Here is a 21,110-nt window from a genome sequence, read left to right on the forward strand (position 1 = left end):
CTACCTCGTTTCCAGTCTTCAACTCGAGACGGCCAATGCCGAAATCAATCATGGCGCCGGTGCGGATGACTGTGTCTTTGGGAATAATTCTTCTATTAGGATGTCATTTGGCTTATTCTCTACCTGATACCGACTCACCAAAACGCGAACAATCTGATAAAATCATTGATTCAAATAATCCTTCTGTAAGGAAGGAAGAGCATGACAATGAAGTAGACGAAAAGAGTAAGTTGAGCTGATTCAACAGGCGTTCTGCTGCACAGGTCATACATTACGGTTTGAGCTGGTATTGTTGTTGGTTACGCGGACTTTGATCATTCTGGCAATTTGTATTTTTCATTCAAACATCAGGTAATCAAGTGCTCAAAGCCCCTGAGAAGCATATCCAGCGATCCAATGCTCCTGTGGCTAACTCTGACGGTGAAGTAGACCAAAGAGGTACCTAAAATCTTCCGCTCAGGAGATTTGTCTGAAATTTGTTATAGAGTCGTGGAACATCGTTAAACATGACCTCTTATGTCGAAATTGAACTAATACCGCCTAATTTGATCCGCCTGAGCATAAGTTTAGAAGTATTTGCTTTTATTTTCAATGGAGGTATTTTTTTTCTCTTTGTTACATCGGACTATAGAGAGAAAAGCGGGCAAAATCACAAGTAATATTTGCTGTTCGAGTCGACTGCGATCGTGGTTCGAAGTCTACCCAGCAGTTAACATGAACCTCTTCTTCTGGCATGACATTCTCAGTCTGTTATGTCCATTCATGGAGACCGCTTTTTTTTCTCTCTTTAACAGTTTCAGCCCGCCTATCTATATGTACATAATAACATAATTCTTTTCTTTGTAAATTGAACAGGCTTGAATGACTATCGAACAGCTGTTTCTTGTGCTAGCATTTCGTTTCCAGGATGGTGAATCGCTTCTTAAGCTCTACATGTGTTCTAAGTTTATTTACGATTAAGGGTTTCCATGATTCCTGGTTTGTTTTATTTTCCTGTTCTTTCGATATCATTCGAGCTTTCAGTCTACTTTTGTATACCGTATTCTTCTTATCGTATAATTTGTGTTGTGGCCACTAGCTGTAGAGATCCTAAGGCAAGTTAATACGTTACAAGTTTGTTCGTACTTTGCTTGATTTTAATTTCCTTTTTTAAGCCCGCAAATTCTAGTTAGGATGTCTTTAAAATTGACGAGGCGCTTCCTTTTAGTTTGCATCGAAACGGCTGAGTACTCTTTAAATGACTGTTGTTCAAATAGTTTTCTGAATCCTTTATTGTCAGATTTCGACAAAACAATCAGTTAATGCTACCTGTGCCTTTTTGATAGAAATAGCAGTTTTCAACCTTGCTTTTTTTTTTTGGAAAACCAATAAGACATTTGAAATGTATGTCAAATTTGTATTGAAAGACATTTGTCTTAGAATTCATATGACAACTAAAAACCAACCAGGTTTTCATATTATAATGGTTTGGAATCATTAGATTTTCACTTGTTATAGTACCAATTTTTTAAATTTACATCCTGTAAAAGTTACAGGTATTAAACGATTAAGGAAAAAAAAACCACAAATACCAATCAAACAATTTCAGAGGTCCTGAGCCATACCCTTGCCTACCCATCTCTATCTATAGACAATCATTATTGTAATAGCCAGCTAAAAAAAAAGAAAGAAAAACTGAAATGGTTCAAAATCTTCCTACCACAACTTTTTAACTTTTGAACCTTCAAAACGCACTTTCACAAGATCTGCAAAATGATTGGTCATAGGGTAACTGCACTTTCAAGAATGCATCTATCTACAATTGCAGAGTTGTTTTCTGATATGGGTAACCCTATGAGAGACCATCATGTAATTTCTCCTTACAGAAATACTTCTGAGTTGTTCATTGAGATCATAAAAAAGATTGTCAACCTAAGCATTTTTGATTGTTAAACAAATTCTCCTTGTCAGTACTGAAGGAAATGGATAGAAAAGAGTATGGAGAATATGGAAACTGACGTTAGAGTTTAAAGGGTTAAATACAATGATAATTGTACTGACCTGGTTCTTGAAAATATTAGCATTCACTTCCTCCCTGACATGTTTAGATCGGCTGTGATTGAACCTTCAGTTCAGATTTTAACTACATTTTCTACATCTTAGGTTATTCTCTGATTCTATTATAACCATTCATTTTTTGAAATCATGCATCGCAAAAATGAAAGGAAACAGTTTTGTGTTACCCCAAAGTTTTTTTTTTTTTTTTGGGAGGGGGGGGAGGGGGGCTATAATAAAAGATTAGAGATTTTTATTCTACTTTTGCATGGATTACACACCCATGTTCAAAGATGCTTCTTAATTTCTGAAGACATTCTGAAGCTTCATTCATATGCAAATACCAATATTTTTACACACTAACCCAAATAAGGAAGCATTAGAAGTGATTGACATGTGGTGGTTACTTCTACTGACAAAATCCAAACAGAAAACAAAATGTAAAAAAGACTAAAAAATAATTGCAAGCATTCCATATCACTGAATTTCACCATTTTGTACCACATCTCTCATTGTGGCTGATGCTCATAAACAGCATTCGTAAGATTTTGTTACTTGCAGCTTTGTTAATGAGGGAAAAAAAAGCAATAAAAATGACACCCCAAAATGTTGCAGTTCAACAGAGGTGTGCTCAAAATTCCATTAACAAAAAACAGTTATGTTTGTTTCTGAAACAATTTCTAACAATGCCTGCCCGTTGTCCTATCTGTGTCAACAAATTTTAAGCTTGAGAACATTTTAAGCATCTAGTGAGTTCCAGCTTCCTTTAATGAAAATTGTATGCTTGTTTTGACATTGATTCAAACATGTTAAATGACATTGAACTATTTACCCATGTTTGTTACATGCAGCTTCTGTTAGCAAAAAATTAAATCCCAGAAAAAAAATTGGATACTAAATTTAAAAGTAAGCAGAGTTGTTAATTTGCAATTTTAGGCAATGTCCCATTTAAGTGTTTCTCAGTTACTGATATATCCCATGTAACAAACTATTGTGGAAATCCAAAATAACAAATAAAAGTATTGTCCTAAATTGTTGTTTTAGATAAATCAAGGGAAGAGAAAAGACCAGATGGAAAAATTAGATTTTCCGGAGGTAGTCAGAAGATTGGTGGTGATGAGTCACCATGCGCTGACGATATCAGCCGACTTTGTCCACAAATTCCTAAGGGAAACAACTTTGGTCTTCTGGTTTGTCTACAGGAGAAAGCAATGGTATGGTTTTCTTACACACCCTAGGCTATAATAGAGGGGAGGGGTGAGTGAAGGAGGCTTGTAAGCAGAATGAAAGAAAAACCTAAAAAAAAATCATAGAGGAAGCAACAGGAGTGTTGATCGACTGAATTAAGTTGTTTATGAATAAAAGTGGTAGGCTTCTAAAGAGACTGTGTTGCTGCGTCATTGCAAGGTATTACAAGATAAGTTGGTTTTAGCAAATGATTTAACTCTTTAATTCCAGATCCAATTTGTAATTCTCATTACCTTCAACCATATAATTCTTATAATGTCAATTCAGAGAATTTAGTATTGGATCTACTAATTATCCCCAAATTGATCTTTTTCTTTATTTTCATCACTTATCTGGTTGTTATTGTATAGATATTGTAAGGAGAAATTCTGTCTTGGTCACCATTGTTGTTTAAGAGTTAGTAATATAAATTGGCCACCATTTAGTGTCTCCAAAGCTGATGTATTCAAGCCATAGCCCTTTGTCAAAGGATATGACATGATAAACGATATCACCTAGTTGATAAAACCAAATAATTTAGTAAGTTTTTTTAATTTTTTGTTTGTAGGGAACTTTTTAAAATCAATATGATTGTTATGATAAATTAATTTAATTTCCATACTTGGAACAAAATCAAAAGTAAAATCAGGAATCCAACAAAGTTGAATCTACACAATACTTTAGATCATTTAGGAGTAATTTTGGATGTTAGTGACATATATCTTTGGTTCACTGTAGGAAGATGACTTGTCCTCAGATTGCCATCATGTAAGTTGATTGATATGTCTTTCTAAGGGTACTCTGTACATTTCTGCCATCTTGAATACTAGTTGTTCTTTAAATTCCAGTGAGTCTCTACCTTTAAACCTTGGTTAATGCAAAGTCTTCACATGCCTTAACTGTTGTTGCTGATCACGAGCAGGTTTGAGATAAATTGATTCGACTCAGCTGCAACAAAACATTTTGCATATTGTTTGAATCATGTTGAAAAAGGAGGTGTACACTGGTGAGATATACAGTGGATGCAATTGTTCTCATGGAGAGAACAAAATGTGATCTTTACAGAACTTGTTGCCACACAAGTCTTCTTCTTTTTTGGCAGAGCAGCAATGTTTTGTAATGTTGTCTTAAGTCTGTCTGTAGTTCTAAATGAATCAGCTGTTTAAAACAATTTTTCATTTATTTATTTTTGAAGATGCTTTGGGAATTTAAAAGAAAATTCTCTAAAGATGAAAAGTTTGAACAGACAGTGAAAACTAGATTTTGTGTGGAGGACTTGAAAAAGGTAAATTCAGTTTGTTACCATTTTCTAACAGTTTGCATGTGGATGCTCCTTTAAAGCACTAGTATTGTGTTTCTTTAAAGTGTTGTTGAAATATTTTGCTAAATTATTATATAAACATCAAATAGATTCCATGTTTCCATGGTTTGCACAGTAACAGATCACAGAACTTAGCAAAATATGGTAAGGTCATTGGTGACACACTTGGCTGCTCCTCACATGCTCCTTTTTTTTTCAGTACCATATCTTGATGTCATCTGTGATCAATTACTGACAGATGCAGGGCAACATGGAATCTGTCTGTTAAGTAAACAACCCTGATAAAGATACTAAGTTTGTGGTTATTTTTGTTAGTGTTCTAAGTTGTTGATTTTTTTCCTCAAATGTCCATTTTTCAAGGACACATTCATCACTATGGTTGTTTTAAAAGAAAAGTTACAAATGAAAATAAATTCAAAGAAGGTTGGAAAGAATAAGTTTTCTAGAAGGGTTTTCCAAAGGTTTCTGAAGGTTTTCAAAATAAATAGGAAACAAGTCAAGCAAAATTTGCTTTTCAGCTTGAAATTCTCATTAGCACATATCAAACTAATGAAACCATGGTAATTGGTGATCTGCCACTTGATCTGTGGACAAATGTTTAGAGAGCTTTTACCCTTTCCCGGAGTTATTTTACTGATGCTTGTATGTTATATTACTTCATGTGCTACAACTCTAATTTGTTCGTATTAAATGTTCCAGTTCCAAGACTGTCAGAAACCAGGAGAGATTGTTGCGTGTTTGTTGGAAAACAGGCAGAATCTTACAGTTCCATCATGCAAACATATGATGACTAAAATGCAGGCCATTTTCTTCAGTGATTTCCGATTGATCTCGCACTTTTTGGAGGATTGTTCACCAGATGTGAACAAATACAAGTGTGGCAGAATTCCATCAGAGCAGGAGGATGAGGTTTGTAATTTATCCGTTAATCATTTGACGAGGAGATTGGCTGAGAATGGAATTCTTTCCGAGGAATACATGGCAATGATGGTACTCACTAGTGGCACATCAGTTACAAGAAGGTCCAACTCAACCTGTGTTAATAATATTTTACAGAAAATTTTTGAAATAAAGAAAAATTTATTTTGAAAAAAAGATAAAAAAAAATTTATCACTTAAAATTTTTAAGGAATTATCTTTATATTTGTCTCAGGATATCCACTCCCAAAATGATGTGTTAGAATGTCTTGAGGAACACCAAGATGACTTATCGCAAGCATGTCAGAAGCAGATATATCGTCTTGCTGAACTGTCTTCAGATGACTACCATCTTGATCGACCCTTATATTATGCCTGTAAAGATGACAGGGAGAGGTTTTGCGTTGATGTCCCATCAGGGGAAGGGAGAGTGTACAAATGCTTGAAGAAACACAAGTTAGAGGAACAAATGAGTGATGAGGTACGTGGTGTTCTGAACAATGAGATAACCTCATTACCAACTGGTGTGTTTGCAAGTTGTTGTGCCTAAGGTTTGTTGTTACAAGGCAAAGTGATATTAACAAGAGCACATAGTACTGATAGTAGGTATTTTTTGGTGTAAGTCAGGCACAGTCACATTGCTGCCATCAGTTAATGCCCCAGTTGCAAATGGAGGCTAGGTGCCTGACTTTGGATCAGAGTAGTTTAGAGAAGGATTGTTGTTGCTTGAAGTGACTGATGTTTTTACAATCTGAAAGAAACTGATCATCAGAGTTAATTTACCAGATTCTTGGTGGGATGTGAAAGTGGCAGTCACTGATACAGAAATGAAAACCAGTCCTTTTCAGGACTACTCGCATTGCGGTGTAGTGTCCTAAGAAATATTTTTCAATCTTTCATGATACTGCACTCCTGATTTAAGTGAGTCCAGATGAAACTTTCAAGCAATAATTTCATAAGCGTTTTGGTAGTTTCTTTCCTCAAATTATTTTATGTCACATCCTGAACTGCATTAATTTGTTTTTGTTTTTATCCCATAGTGTAAAGATAAGTTGACAGAGAGACAAAAGTTAGAAGCTAAGGATGCTAAGGTGAGACATCCATACCAGTAATTTCCAAGTTTGGGAAGTGCTTTTCCAATCTAATTTATTCAACCCTTTAGTGTTAACTGCCTAGTGGGAGCACTGCCATAAAATCTTAATTTTTCTCATCTTAAGGGGAAAAGGAAATTGTGTGAAACTATTTGGAGATTTGAAACATTTATAGGAAGGGAAGTCTATTTTGGTTTAAATTACTTGGAGTTTTGGGAAAAGGATTAAGAAGTCAGATTATTCTGTGTGCAAGCAAGAAGAGTGAGTGGAAGATGAACTGCTCATATTAAAAGTGAGGTGGGCACTGTGCAGTCCAAAGCAAAGCAAAGGGGTAAAACTTGAAAGAGCAGAGAAGAAATCCCGTCTAGTTGCAGCCTTGAAGCTTGCAATCATAGACCTTTAGAATTTGTGTTTGGGCAATAAATCTGCTGAAAAAAAATTGATCTGTAACTTACAGTACCAACCCCTAACTTGGTATGTAAGAGATATGTTTCTGCTGTTGCAATATTATAACTGATGAGAGGGATCTTTTTCTTCTTTGAAGGCCAACTATCCACTGATGAAGAATTGCTTGAAGTACTATACAGAATTTAGGGAAAAATATGAATGTGAAAGAGGAAGTACAAAACATGGAGCCATGGCAAACATTCTGATATGTTTGGAGAAAGCTATACAAAATGGTAATGATTACCACATAGATTATGTAAATTATTTATTTCTTTAAATGTTTATGACTTTACAGGAATAAAACTAAGCAGGTAAAAAAAATTTTGGCATTATTATGTGTTAATATTTTATCAAAGTATGACTTCCTTGTTGCCAAGGAGATTGTTACTCTCTCTGTCAATACATCTCAGCCTATCTAAATATTATATTTGCTGAATAATTTTACACTGGAATTGCAGATGAAAAAGTGGGTGGCAAATGCCAGGCAGAATTATTTGATCTGCGACAACAGTTGATGACAGATTACTCCCTCAATCCTGAGATTGTTGCTAAATGTGACATGGAAATCAGAGACAGCTGTCAGAAAGAGGCAACAGTAAAGGAGGGAAAGACAATTGACTGCTTAATGGCCTTAGCAGAGGAACATGAAGGGGATGATAGTAAGATCAGACCACAATGCTTCGCAGCAGTAAGTATCAAACTGTACATGAAGTGGGGTGAAGATTTTGTTTGTTGAAAAAGGGCCTTAACCCTAATAACTCCTAGTTCAAATTTGTCATTCTCCTTACTGTCAACCATAAAATTCTAATGATGTTAGTTCAGAGAATCTCGTATTGGACCAACTTATTATCCCCAAATTGATATTTTTCTTGATTCTTATCACTCATTTGGTTGATATGGTATTGATATTGTGAGGAGAAATCCTCTCTTGGTCACTAATGTGCTCCCAAAAAAGAAGGGAGAAAGCTAATGTAACATTTAAGCCTGACAGTTTACTCACTTGGCTTTCAAAAGTGGCAGCTAAATCACATGGTCAAAGAATGACTAGTCCTATATGATGTTGTTGCATGTGAACAAGACTCTAGGATTTTCACAAAACTTTTTTTTTTTCACAATCTAAGCTAAATTCTAAATTTTTTTTCATTTGGTACCCCTTCTGCTTTGGAGGGCATCATACTCACTTAATTAAAAAAGCATTTTATTAATAGTGCACTTGCACTGCATGCATTATTTATTGATTATTAATTAAGAAAGGATTATCAATCAGTTGTGTTGCATGACAGGTTGAGGAACTTTTAGAGGAAACTGGTGCAGGAAGTGATTACCGCATTGATCATACCTTGTACCAAGCATGTGAACCTGTTGTGCAGACTGTCTGTAAAGATAAGGGCAAAAAGGAAGGAGATGTTATGTGAGTATTGATGCAAGTTTTATAAGTGTTGAGCTCTCTTTAACAGAGAGTCATAAAAACAAAAGCATTGTTATCACATCAAGAACTCACAATGTGCAGAAATAACCTGTGTTGGGCTCAGGAGAACATGATTTATCAGTGGAAGCCACCTTTGGTTTTTAATGTTGAATCAGATTAATGATATGGTTTGCAACTTTTCTTAAGACTTTCTTTAGCCAATGTAATGTTTTCAATTCGAGCAAAATTCATTTGCTCTGACTGGCACTTAAACTTACTAAGTGAGCAGGATAGTGAGCTTAGAATTTACATACATGTATTTTCTTTTCTCTTGCATTCTTTTGGAAGCTGTTTATTATTCCATGTGAGGCAGCATCAACAATCAAGTAGCATTGTTTGAAAAATTCTACTTTGCTAGTTGTTTCTCCAGATGTTAGTTTGTACCCTATTGGTGTGTTTTTTGTACTCTACTTTGTGCAGTTGGGTAATAAGAGGTGAGACAGGCTGAGAAGAAGAGCAGTGTTAGGTTTTTTTTAAGGTCATCAAGCCTTCCCTGTTTTCAAGACTATATCCCACTCATTATTTTTCATCAGTAATTTGTGAGTTGTTTTCCCATCTGTAGGGTTTTGTCTTGTCTGATGGAAAATCTTCACACAGACAACATGATACCAGAATGTGAGGTACAGCTGCTTCATCTGGAATTTTTCATTGCAAGAGACTTCAAGTAAGGGCAAACTTTAATTCTGAGTAATTTTTAACATGACATGTGCACTATAATGCTAACTCTTGGTTTATTGTATCAGACCCTGGGATTCAGATTTTTTAGACATTCTTAAAGGCAATTGAAAATAAACAACTGCATAGAGACCTTTTTTTTCTTGAAACATAAAAGGCATGACAAGAGATTCTCAAGGGTAACTTGGCCTATCCAAAATGAAATATGTTAACTTTGACTATTAGTTCTATTTGATCTGTTGTTTACCAGAATTTTGTCTGGTATCGTTTGTGCATTTTGTTTACAAGTTTTGGGTTGTGATTATTTCAGGCTTGATCCTGTGATGCAGAAAGCATGTCAGGGTGATGTCCAGAAAGTCTGTGGTGCTGATTCCCTTGAGGACCAAGACTCGCATCCAGTCAGCCTGATTTTGTCATGTCTTTATCGACATATTGTGCTGGATACAGACGTAAAGGTACGACCTTGATTTTTAGAAACCTACACACCAAGAATGGCAACACACAATATGGCATGTGTAATTGTTGTTATCATCACATAGGTTCAAGGAAAGGTACACTATGATTGGTTGATACCTTTGAAGTACATGGTGATATCAGATTGTTTTGCACTTTTTTGCAACATTTTTGTCTTAGTGTTACCAGTTTTCACAACATAAATGTTTATTCAAATGCTGACAACAAATGCGTGAGCTGTTGGGCTATATATTACTGCCAGATGTTGCATAGTTTCAAATATCTAGAATAATATTTCTTCATTATTCAGGTCTCCCCCAAATGTGCTGCACATGTCGAACGAGCCATGCACCAAAGGGCTGTGGATGTACGTCTGATGCCTGAAATACAAAGAGCTTGTGTGGTGGATCTTGGAAAACAGTGCAGTGATCAAGTTGAAAAAGGAGAGGTAAAGGTTACTAAGTTACATATCCCTCCAAATGAAAACTCTGTCAGTTATTCTTTATTCTTCTTCATTTTCTTAGTAACTGTAGCTATTCCTCTTCCCATGGGAGTGAGAATCCTTCTGCCAGAGATCCCCTCCAGGCTCAGTTGACTACCTCCTTTTCTAGGTGTTCCCTTGTTCAGGCTCTGTCCCTCTGTCCCTCTTCCTCTTCAGTATCCTCAGCTATTTTCTTTGTTTTGCATCTTCTTCTGCACCCATTGAAGGTCTATGCAAGGGAATGAGTATTCTAATTTAAACAGTTTACCATTGTTCACAATACTATCTGGTGAATTCTTCTAGTTTATGTAATATTGCTAACTTATAGGGTCTGGTTTTAGCTGGTAGGAATCCTTTTGGGTTCAACAATTTGATCTCATGTACTCTTCCTTGTTCCCTATTGCTCACTCATTCTCCCATATATATTTTATGCTTTATCTTGTTTTATAGGAGATAGAGTGTTTGCAGGAGAAATTTGACAACCTCACTGCAACTTGCCAAAAAGCCATTAGTGATTTTACTGAGGAGGAGGGAGAGGTGTGTCTTGTTCTTTAATCTTTATCTCAAGCTACTGCATTAGACTATAAATAATAATATTAATGATAATGATAATGATAATGATAATGATAATGATAATGATAATGATAATAAGTTGTCTTGGTGAAAAGATTTTGAAGTAAACAGAAATGAGATTCCAGTGTAGTCTTAAGCTTACTTTCTTCAGGGCAGTGCTTAGAAGAGTAAGATGTCTCTGGACTCTATTTATAAGACTAGGCCTTTTTGAAGTGACTTTGAGAGCAGTGTATTAGAGATCCTTTGCTGAGGCAAAGATTGTAATGGTAAGCAGTCTAAAATAATGATCCTTTGGCTGATCATGTGAAGAATGCTCTTGTACTTGATAACAGGACTACAAGCTGGACAGGGTTCTAGTGCGTGCTTGCTCTGGAATGGTGACAAAGTTTTGTGAGGTGGGTGGTAGTAAGTTTTCCAGTACAGTTTTATGTTTAGTTTTTAGTAATATTTTAAGAGGTAATTCCTATACACGGTGTACCTACCAGCATAAAGTTTTCTGGGTTAACCTATTCCCCTAAATTTAGAAAAACTTGTTTTATTTAATGACTGCTTCTTGATTGTTGGTGTCATGGCTGTTACCCCTGAGTCAGAATCATAAACTGAGTCAATATCATTGTTGTGTCTTGTTCAAATAGGATATTGTAACCCAAGGTAACACAGAAGGAGTCCTACCATGTTTAGTTGAACACAAAAATGATCAAGGAATGGATGAGAAGTGTTATACAGCCATTAACCACTGGCAACTGGTGAGTAAAAATGAAGTTTGTTGTGAAGAAAGCAATAGAAAACTTCTGATGCACTACCTGCTTCCCCTCCCAAGGGGAGAATCTAACACTCTAACACTTCATTAGAAGTTAGTATATTTATTATACCACACAAGTGAATTGTGCTTTTCGCACTTGATGGCTAGTTTGAAAGTAAATAGCAAGTTCTATTCACCTCTGGGCTGGCGATGCTACTGAATGGCACATCACTAGTTAAATTTCCAACCACATTTCTGTATATCAAAAGAAACAACTGAATTTTTTGGTATCTGTGTTGTATATGTCAAAACAATTATTCACCCCAGTGTTGGCAAAAGTTTTGAATATTTACCTTGCAGCTTCACTGCACCTGAAATATCCACCACTATTCACTTCCATTTCAGTGAATAATTATTAATCATTAAGAATTTTTTTCCAGGTAGCCCTTCAATTGCAATCTGAAAAAGGCTCACATGTATGAAATTAAATACTCCAAAATATTCTTTTGAACCAAATTGCAACATGTGAATGGTTAAAAACACACTTTTTTTACACCATATTTGATTGTGAGGTTTATTAGACATGCCAGAGAAAGGAACGTTGTCAAGAAAATGAATTACGAGAAATCTTTCAAGGATGCTTGTTATTTGATAATTGTCTTTTTATTCCAGCTGAAGGAAGTTGATTTGCTATTGTTATATTTATTTTCATTTGTTCATTATTTTTTAGGTTGAAATGAAAGACTTTCATTTTTCCCATGAATTCAAAAGAGCTTGCAAAGATGATGCAAGGACACACTGTAAGGAGGCAAAGAGCAAGTAAGCACTGATTTAAAAGAGGAAAGGGGAAACTGAAGTTGAACAAACAGCTGTATTGTGTATTCATTGAACAGGTGGCCTTGTGTGAAATTCGATATCGCTACATTTATTCATTTTATATCTGGAGGTGTTCTTTTTTTTTTTTGTACGAGAGATGCAGTGCCTCATTGGCTTCGTACATGTAATGAATTTATTCCGTTTTCCGACTTACAACAAGTGGCTAAAGTGAATCCGACCAAGTTTAAACTAGAATTTCAGAGTTTGATCCATGAACGCAACGAGAACATACACACCAAACAACTCCGAACGAGTCCAACCACATCAAGTGGTCACGTGATTAACAAGCAACACGTCAATATCAACTAAGGGGGGTCCCCTGAATTCCGCACTGTGCATTGGCTAACCCTTTACATCCTAATATTGGTATTCATATTCTCCACTTCTCTCTTAACATTTCCTATAATGGTACATTTTGTACTGTCAAGAAGAATCTGTGTAATAATCAGGAGCGTCTCAAATTAGTGATAATTTCCTTTTTTCTCATGACCTTTAAATTTGATTCAAGGGTGATAACGATTTTTCTTTCCAGACATGACCTTGTTGTTTGTTTGAGTAAAAAGATCCGAGATGCTGTTATTAGCGAAGAAGAACATGTCATCTCTGATACTTGTCGCAAACACTTGAAGATAGAGAAGGAGATTGAGGTAAGTTCATAGGATCAACATCAGTATCTGGGCAGCTACCTACCTACCCCTCCCTAGCTCTCCTCCAACCTTTTCCCTCTCGGTAACCCTTTAAACCCCAATATCAGTTTCAATATTCTCCATACTCATCTCTGTACATTTCTTTTGTTACTGATGATGAGAATTCGATTAACAATCAAAGCTTCTAGGGTTGGTGATCATTTCCTCAATTCTCATGATCCTAATTAATGATTTAGCAGTGTTGCGATAAGGAGAAATTAGATACTGGTCACTCCCAGACTTAAAAGGGTAAGCAAGTTATTCTTTTTTAAGTCGAGCGATATTTTTCCTTTTCAGTCGGAAAATGTCGAATTTGATCCTGTGATGATGGTGAAGTGCATGGCAGATATTGCAAGATTGTGTCACCAAGTTACATTTGGTCAAGCAAAGGTAAGCCTTAAAATACAGTGGTAATCTGTTTTGCTGAAACCCCTCTGTCTTAAGCACAAAATTGTCACGTAACTCACCTATGCATCGAGAGAGTGAGGGAGCATGTTGAGTCATAATCTCAAATGACGGCTGCAAAGGAGGATGAACCTTCCTCCCCTTGTCGGGAACAGTAGGGAGGTATTGGAAATCTTTTATTAAATCATTATCTACGTCATTATATGCAAACAAAACCAAAAACGAAATCTAGAAAGATAAGTGTTGTTGGTAAATTATTGATAATTGAGAGAGTTACCCTTCACATGAATCTACCCCTGGTTAGATACCAGCCTGTAAAGAGGCTCTTAGCTTGGTGTTCTCCTAGTTAAAGTTGATGTTGATGCGATGTTGAACAAACAGGAGACTTGAGTTACCTGAAGGAAACGAAAAGGATATGATGAGACTAATCTTTGAGGAAAAGCTTTCATTCCGCTTTACAAGATGTTCAGTATATCCCTGGTTGGAGAACAGCCCCACAGTTGAGAGGAAATGCGAAGGATTGAACGAAATTGCTTTTTATCGCGCTCTATTCTGCACAGTGATTTAAGATTTTATCTTCGTGCCCTATGCTGAGCTTGATTTTGTGGAAACTTTGTTGTCCACTTTGCATAGAAAGTGAATTGCTGATTTATGTGTATGTGGATGAGTAAAGGGCAAAATTATCACTCTTTACTCCTCTTTCTTAGTTGATAGACTAGTGCAAAGAAAAAAGGGGTATAACAGAGTCATTAGTTAATCAACGTTCTTCTTACAGATGTTGGAGTGCCTCAAAGACAACCGCGAACAATTATCTGACCAATGTAGAGAGAAAGTGTTCAAGCGCGAGGCAAGTAGTTGTTAATCTTAACGTTGAAAAAGGAAACTTTCTTTCGATCAGCCGTTTGGTTAGTTAAGCTAATTTTGATTGTGCCTTTATTATCCTTCTACTGCTATCATTGCTATCTCATTTGCTCGCATTTTCAAGAATTTTTCAACCAACAAATTGCAAAACTGAAAGCAATAACGACTTAGTCACTCCCGCCTTCTTGCTTCTCTGGCGGTGGTTTGCTTGTTTTTCTTTGAGTATCCATGTACTCCGATTCTATTTTGCTTTTAATTGACCATTGAACATTGACCTTTAATAAATTTCTTTTTTTTAAATTTCTATTCAGGAGGAAGAGTTTGAAGACCCTGAGTTGGACTACAAACTGAGAAAAACGTGTCGGAAGATGATCAAAGTACGCGCGTCGTTGTAATGTGTGTGTAATCGAAGTTAGAAACTAAACGAGACATGTCAGTCACTTGGAAATTCTCAATCCTGTGTATTCACTGCTAAGGGAATTCTCGGCTGTTAAATTCGACTTTTGGAATAAACATTATAAAAGATGAGGAACCATCACAAGCTTTACTTCACATAAATACTTTTTTTTTTCGTAGCAGACAGAAAATTTCCATGCCTTATTTTAACAAACCTACTCGTTCGATGTTTTTCTTTTATCTAACAAAAGCCCAGTTCTCTCTTGAAAGGTTTATCACAGCAACAATCAAGCCCCTTTAAAACATCCCTGATTGTAACTTTATGGTCATGTACCTAAACAATGAGTACACTGAGCCCAGTTGTTTTATTCGAATTTCAACCATTATATCATGTCAGTTCAAGAAATGTGTACTGTGGATTTACAGCCTCCTTAATGTTTGCGGGGATTTATTTCAGCTGTTTTGCGATGACGTCCAACCGTCCGAGCTATTTTCTTGCCTCAGAAAGTGCAAGAATGAACCGGAAATGGAGCGCAGGTACTTTAAACGCCTTGCTGTTCACTTATTTGGTAGCTGACCCCTACAGCCACCTCTTGTGTGCTCATAAATACATCACGATGTGAACTTTATAGAAAAATTAAATACAGATTTGCGTTGGTGATTTGCAATTTTGGGTACAGTTTTAAATAATAAGCACAAGTTCTAGTTATGCCAAAGTGCAATGGAAATCCTTTAATTATATGTAGATAGTTTACGGTCACTTTTTACTACTTGTACAACTGTTACGGGACGATACGTAATATCAGTTAGAAAGTTAAACAGTTTAGCGTGAGTCTCACCCAAAATGGAAAACTTTGCTGCCACTGTTTTAGTGTTGCCAAGATTTTCCGACGTGAGCCCACAAAATTCGTGACAACGCCCAACCCTCGTTTTTTATCTCCTTCCTATAAATGTCAGTGAAGTTTCTTACACCTATAAACTAACGGATACTTATCTTATTTAAATGCAAAGTGTATTTATTTACTAAGCTCAACTTTTTCATTTGGTTTTAGCTGCCAGGATGTGATCACCAAAAGACAGATAAGGCAAACGAAAGGTGAATTATTTTTAGTGCAACATGTGTTCTTTATGCAAATGGTTGGAAGGTTATGGCGATTGTGGTCATGCGAGCTTGTCGGGGGGGAAATTTGAAAGGAGAGTCCGAGTGCTACGGCAACTGGATAGAATTTCGTTTTTTGTTTTTAATGTTTAATTGTCCCTTTTAGTTGTAGATCCTGGCACATTGCACGTAACTTTAATTGTACGCGAGCACTTAAAGAACACGCTACAGTACAATTACGTCTATGATCAAACTAAGTTGTCCGCAAGCGTTTTTTAAAGCGCTTTTCAAACCAAAGAAATTACTACTTCCCATGCAATAGAAGGAAGACATCACGAGCAGTCAATGGGAAGTCAAAGGAAAAACTCGCAAACAACTTTACACTTTAACTCCATGAGTGATCAAGACAGAATTTCTCCTCACAATATCAATGCAATCTCAAGCAGATCAGTGATAATAATAAAGTAAATTATGAATTAGGGAATCATTAGTTGATCTAATACCAAATTTTCCAAACTGGCATCATGAGAATTTTTATGGCAGACGGTAAGGAGAATTCTTATCAGATCTTGGGAGTTGAAGGGTTATAGTGCGGGAGAACGCGGGCGAGCAAGACACGATTGGTTTTAATTTGAAATCTGATTGGTTGCATTAGTGGGGCGAGTTTCTTGAACCAATCACACAACAAAGTGAATCAAAACTTTCGACAGTCAAAACAAAATTGCTCGTCAAGCGAGGAAGCACGAAGCGAACGCACGTTCGCACTCGTGAAACTCCGCGCGGCTCCTTGATTTCGCTTGCGCTTTGGATGGACACTCAAAGCCACATTTCAGTAATTGTTGTGCATCAGCACGTCTAATGAAACTAAAAGAAAACAAGAAAACATACAGAAAACAAGAAAAAAGGTTGAGGATAAGTGGGAAAAGAAGTAACAAAGACTTTGTAACCTTGATGCACCGCGGCGAAGTAAGGTGAGCTCTGTCTCTTCTTTCTTTCAGATGTGAGACTCGATCCACAGCTTGGTAAATTTTGCAAGTTAGACATCGGGAAATTTTGCAAGGAAATCCCTCGTGGTGAAGGGAAGATTGTGGAATGCCTGAAGAAAAGATATGAGGTTAGTGGCGATTTTTATGTGACAGTTTTGTTTGGTTTTTTGGTGTTTGTTCATTGTCAACCTGGTGTTAGGGATGGCCTCGTGGTTAGGTGTTTTAAACATAGTGTTAGGTTCAATATTCGGAAAGGAAAACAAACCCGAACTTTGGAATTGAAATCATTTAGATGAATTTCACGCTGGTAAATGTGAGTTGTTTTATTGGGAAAGATTGGGTTTCGATACGTTGATGACAAGTATTGTGTGCTGTTAAGAACATTTAACAAACGAAAGCGAGAGAAATGTGATTTGTGTGAAAAGAAATATTGAAGGTACGCAGATCAGCTGTTGGGCTTCAAGCAACAGTTAATCACCATGACCAATTATACGAACATTTTTTTCGCGTCCATTTGAGGCGAGTGTTTTCACTGTTCCTCAAACTCTATTGTATTAGACGCAGGCTGTCTAGTTTTCTCTTGAACGGATCTATCAGCAAGCAGATTTTTTTTCCTTACGCATGATTACCAGCCACTGTTGGACAAAGGAGTTTTTTCCTTCCTTTGTAACTGAACTTAAACGGTCTCCATTTTAATCAAATTTAGTAGAATTGTTTTTATACTGAGTGGACGTAGGTGATGAAAATTGATCATCACACGGATGTTCCTTGGGGCTTTTTTTGCCCCTTCCCCGTGTCAGTCTGCTCTCAAGTTCATAAATTCTTATTAATATTGACATCCTAGTCGTTGTCTGACGAGTGCATGGACTACATGACCAGGCTGATGCGTGAGGCAGCACGTGACTACAGATTGGATCCAAAGCTCTCAAAAGAGTGTAATGCTGATGTGAGTAGCTGTATGTCTGTGTCCAGGCGGGCTGGAGTAACGAACAGGGAGGGAGGGGAGGGTGAGATAGTTGGGTGAGGACCTCTTTGGACTGGTACACTCGGGGAGGAAGAGGCTGGAAGTGGATAATGGGGAAGGGGGTAGAGTCAGGTATAAAACCAAAGGAGATGAATGGATAGGAATCGAAGGGAAGGGAGGTTTTGTATGTGACAATCGAGGACTTCAAATGGAGAATATAAAGGAAATACCTCAGGGGTCGGTTATTTGCTCGTGGTCTAACATTAAAGCATGGTGTTCCACAGTCAGTGGACATTAGGTTTTCCCTGTAAGTGGATCGATTTAATGAAATTAATGTTCTATCCACTGTCAGTTTTCTGCCCTCTTGACACTGTTTACAAAAATGTGTTCAGATAAAAGATTCGGCTAAATTGGTGATGGATTAGAACGCAGTTTTGTTGAACAACGGCTAAAGTTTGTTAAAATAATCACATTATAATCTGTCTTGAATCTAGGATTTTGAAGTTCAACTTATGTCTAATGTTGAGTCGGTTGGCTTAGCTAACACATCCAATAGTGCCAGGAAGTTAAATGGAGAACTGCTCGGAGAAGTGTCACAGTTTGTTTGTTAAAATCTAAGAGTGGTCTTCGAACTGGTTAAACTTGTCAAGACTACTACCTGTTAAGAATAGTCGTCGTTCTCATTGATAGTCTTCGGGAGTCTGTGGTTAATCAATTATGGTTGAAGTTCATTTTGCTCTTCATCGCAGAAGAGCATTTAGATCTATGATTATAGTGTTCTGTGTTGAAAAATAGGCGGGAAAATGTATTTTATTTGTCTCCTATTAGATTAAGAAGTTTTGTAGTGGTGTTCCGCCGTCTAACGTGGAAAACTGCCTCAAAGAACATTTAGGATCAGTTGGAAAAAAGGAATGTCGAGTGGTATGTAGTGGTTAAAGATTACTGAGACTATTTACGGCTTTTTGCCACAGCTGGAGATTCGATTGTTTTCGTATTTTATTTCCTGTTTTTTTTTTTGGCCGTCTTTGCATTAGACTACGTTTAGTATGTTTGTTTTCTTCCTCGAGGGGCCCTTCGCACAAAAGCGTAACTGAGTTTCTCGTTGCTCTGTCTTTTTGTCCTCTTATCTTCTCTTCCCTGGAAGATGGATGCGCTGAAGCCATGTATTTTTTTCTTCATTTCCGCCATTAAAAAGTATACGCGTTTATAAATTTCAGCAACTTTTCTGTGTAAGTAGCTGTGTGTCTGTCAAGGTAGAATGGAGTGGTGAATAGGGAGGGAGGGCAGGATGAGTCATTTGGGTAAGAAACTTCTTGCGCTGAATTTGCTCGAGGACAGCTATGGATACGTGAGCAAACAACTCAGTTACCTAGCCGCACACGCAATTCGATACCACAAAGCTATTTTCAAAAACAATTGTTTCATTTGTTATCGCTAAAATTAATGAATTAAGAATGCATTTTTGTCGTGCACCTTATTGTGTAAACTGATCGCCAAGAGATTAGTTCAAAGAAAATTCGGACTCACCTCACAGGTGAACGGCCAGGCTGCTAAGCAATATTCAAAATGGTTGCATCCTTAGTCGAATTTCCAACGCATATGAATTGTTATACTTCACTACTGGTTAGGTTACACTCTAGAATCCACAATGTGGCCACTATGAAATATTCATGTTTACTTTTTTAATGGCGGAGTTGAAAAGTTAGGTGGTTTACTTCTCATCTAAAGCTTTCGTTCCTTTTCGAGTTAACTACAGTCAGCAGTCTCACTCGAGATGCTTTGTTAAATCAAAGTAAGTCTCTGATGACTTCCTTTTCACGTGTTGCTTTTTTTGCAGGAAATAGTTCGGCAGATGAGAGAAGGCCGCACAGATATACAATCTGACCCTGTGCTATTCAAGGCATGTGCAGTGGATGTCAAACGTCACTGTTCAGAGATACTATTTGGACGAGGAAAAGGTACTAGTATAATAATGTGTAATAAACTTTGTTGTTAAATTTAAAAGTTGACGGCTGTTTCTATCGGTTAACCGGAGTGACGTTTCACGCGAGATGTAGGAGATGTCTGCAAACAACTTCTCAAGTGAATCAATACCCTGCCAGAGCAGTAGGGAACGTGGATTACTTTTACTGGAAAGTAGCGATGGGTTTACTGGTATAAGAAAATATTTATATTGTTTTGATCAGTTAGAGCGCGTTCAATATACGAGTGATTTGATAAAAATTTTCTAAATTTATTATCTTACAACTTTACTACTTTGTTGTACAATATAGAGCTCTTTCATATTACATTACAGTTCTTATGTTGGTGTGCTGAGCCGACCCGCTGGGATATGAACTCTTTTTGACTTGTCTTTTTTCCCTCGTTTTCTTTGGCTCAGACGCATTAACATGACAGCTACTAACCATGTGAAAAGGCCCTCTTTTAAACTGATTTTTTTTCTCGTCTTTTATACAGTAATGAAGTGTCTCTTGGAGGCTCACGACTCAAAACCGGCACGCTTTGACAGGGAATGCCTGGCACATTTGACGAACAGAATGAAGATGTGGGAAGTAGCTGCTAGGGTACAAACTGATGAAACTACCGCTGAATATGCACTCATCAAACTATGAGGATAGTCCTGCTTGGCTGATCTTACACTGCATGTAATTCTTTTGCTTTACATGCAATTCATTTTATAATCCCAATTTGTTCGATGTTTAGCTAAAACATGTCCATTTTTTATCCCTCTCTCTTTCGATTCATTTTTGAAAGGACCAATATACTGGAAAGAGATTTGTAAGGTGTCCTTTTTAAAAAAATGCTTAAGAATTCCTGGATCAATATCAGTATCTGGGCAACTGCCCACCTACCTCTCCCCTAACCGAACATTAACCCTAACTTGTTATCAATTGACTGTTGTTGAGTTAGGGGAGGGGTAGGTGGGCAGTTGCTTAGAGAACTTCCTTGTGTTTACAGTCATCCTGTTTCAGAGGTTTCATTTGTGAATCGCTCCTCTGATTACTCGTTGTTATTACCAGTATTAATTTGGACAAATTTGTTCCGCTTCGCCTTCCAAGAACTACTTCTTCGTCATTTTTGCAACTTACTTAGCTCTTATTTTTGTTGGCGGACTTGTGTTCGGTCGACTTTCCAAGAGAATCAAAAGAGAGGTCAAGGATCGCTGAAGGAGGAACCACATGAACCTATATCACTAACAAACGCCATGCCACTCCAACAAGACTATTGTTTTCTCATGAAGGACTCCTGGACATCAGATTCCTGTACAAAACAGTAGCGTTCACTCCGTTAAGAATAGTTAGGTCATTGATGGAATCTTCAAATCAAAGCTGTCTCAAAATAATTGATTGAACTATTTTATCTCGGGTATCAGCGGCCATCCCGAGGGGTCGACCCCCGGGCAACCC

At 37.0% G+C, this 21,110-nt stretch overlaps 1 protein-coding gene across 1 annotated transcript; it reads left to right on the forward strand.

The window, feature by feature from the left end:
• Positions 1–19: 19 nt before the first annotated feature.
• Positions 20–21,046, forward strand: LOC113670497 (Golgi apparatus protein 1). The gene is made up of 29 exons (XM_089201660.1): positions 20–225; positions 352–438; positions 3,079–3,248; positions 4,000–4,029; positions 4,457–4,546; positions 5,282–5,491; positions 5,736–5,981; positions 6,541–6,591; positions 7,136–7,271; positions 7,497–7,726; positions 8,322–8,449; positions 9,069–9,170; positions 9,492–9,636; positions 9,945–10,082; positions 10,566–10,652; positions 11,021–11,083; positions 11,324–11,434; positions 12,161–12,249; positions 12,839–12,953; positions 13,290–13,382; positions 14,173–14,244; positions 14,570–14,635; positions 15,112–15,191; positions 15,707–15,750; positions 16,752–16,867; positions 17,584–17,685; positions 18,532–18,624; positions 19,541–19,661; positions 20,161–21,046. Exons 1-29 carry the CDS (start codon positions 36–38, stop codon positions 20,313–20,315), a joined length of 3,360 nt encoding a protein of 1,119 aa, XP_089057786.1. The 5' UTR covers positions 20–35; the 3' UTR covers positions 20,316–21,046.
• The last annotated feature ends 64 nt before the right edge of the window (positions 21,047–21,110 follow it).

This window comes from Pocillopora damicornis, chromosome 3, assembly GCF_964200805.1.
Source record: "Pocillopora damicornis chromosome 3, jaPocDami1.2, whole genome shotgun sequence".
NCBI classification, from domain to species: domain Eukaryota; kingdom Metazoa; phylum Cnidaria; class Anthozoa; order Scleractinia; family Pocilloporidae; genus Pocillopora; species Pocillopora damicornis.

What these genes read in the sequence shown, in the direction of transcription:
- LOC113670497 (XM_089201660.1), top strand. Translation starts at nt 36, where the DNA reads ATGCCGAAATCAATCATGGCGCCGGTGCGGATGACTGTGTCTTTGGGA. An exon ending in GTGTGGAGGACTTGAAAAAG is followed by an intron (nt 4,547 to 5,281) that starts GTAAATTCAGTT and finishes TAAATGTTCCAG; the next exon opens with TTCCAAGACTGTCAGAAACC. An exon ending in AAAAAGGAAGGAGATGTTAT is followed by an intron (nt 8,450 to 9,068) that starts GTGAGTATTGAT and finishes TCCCATCTGTAG; the next exon opens with GGTTTTGTCTTGTCTGATGG.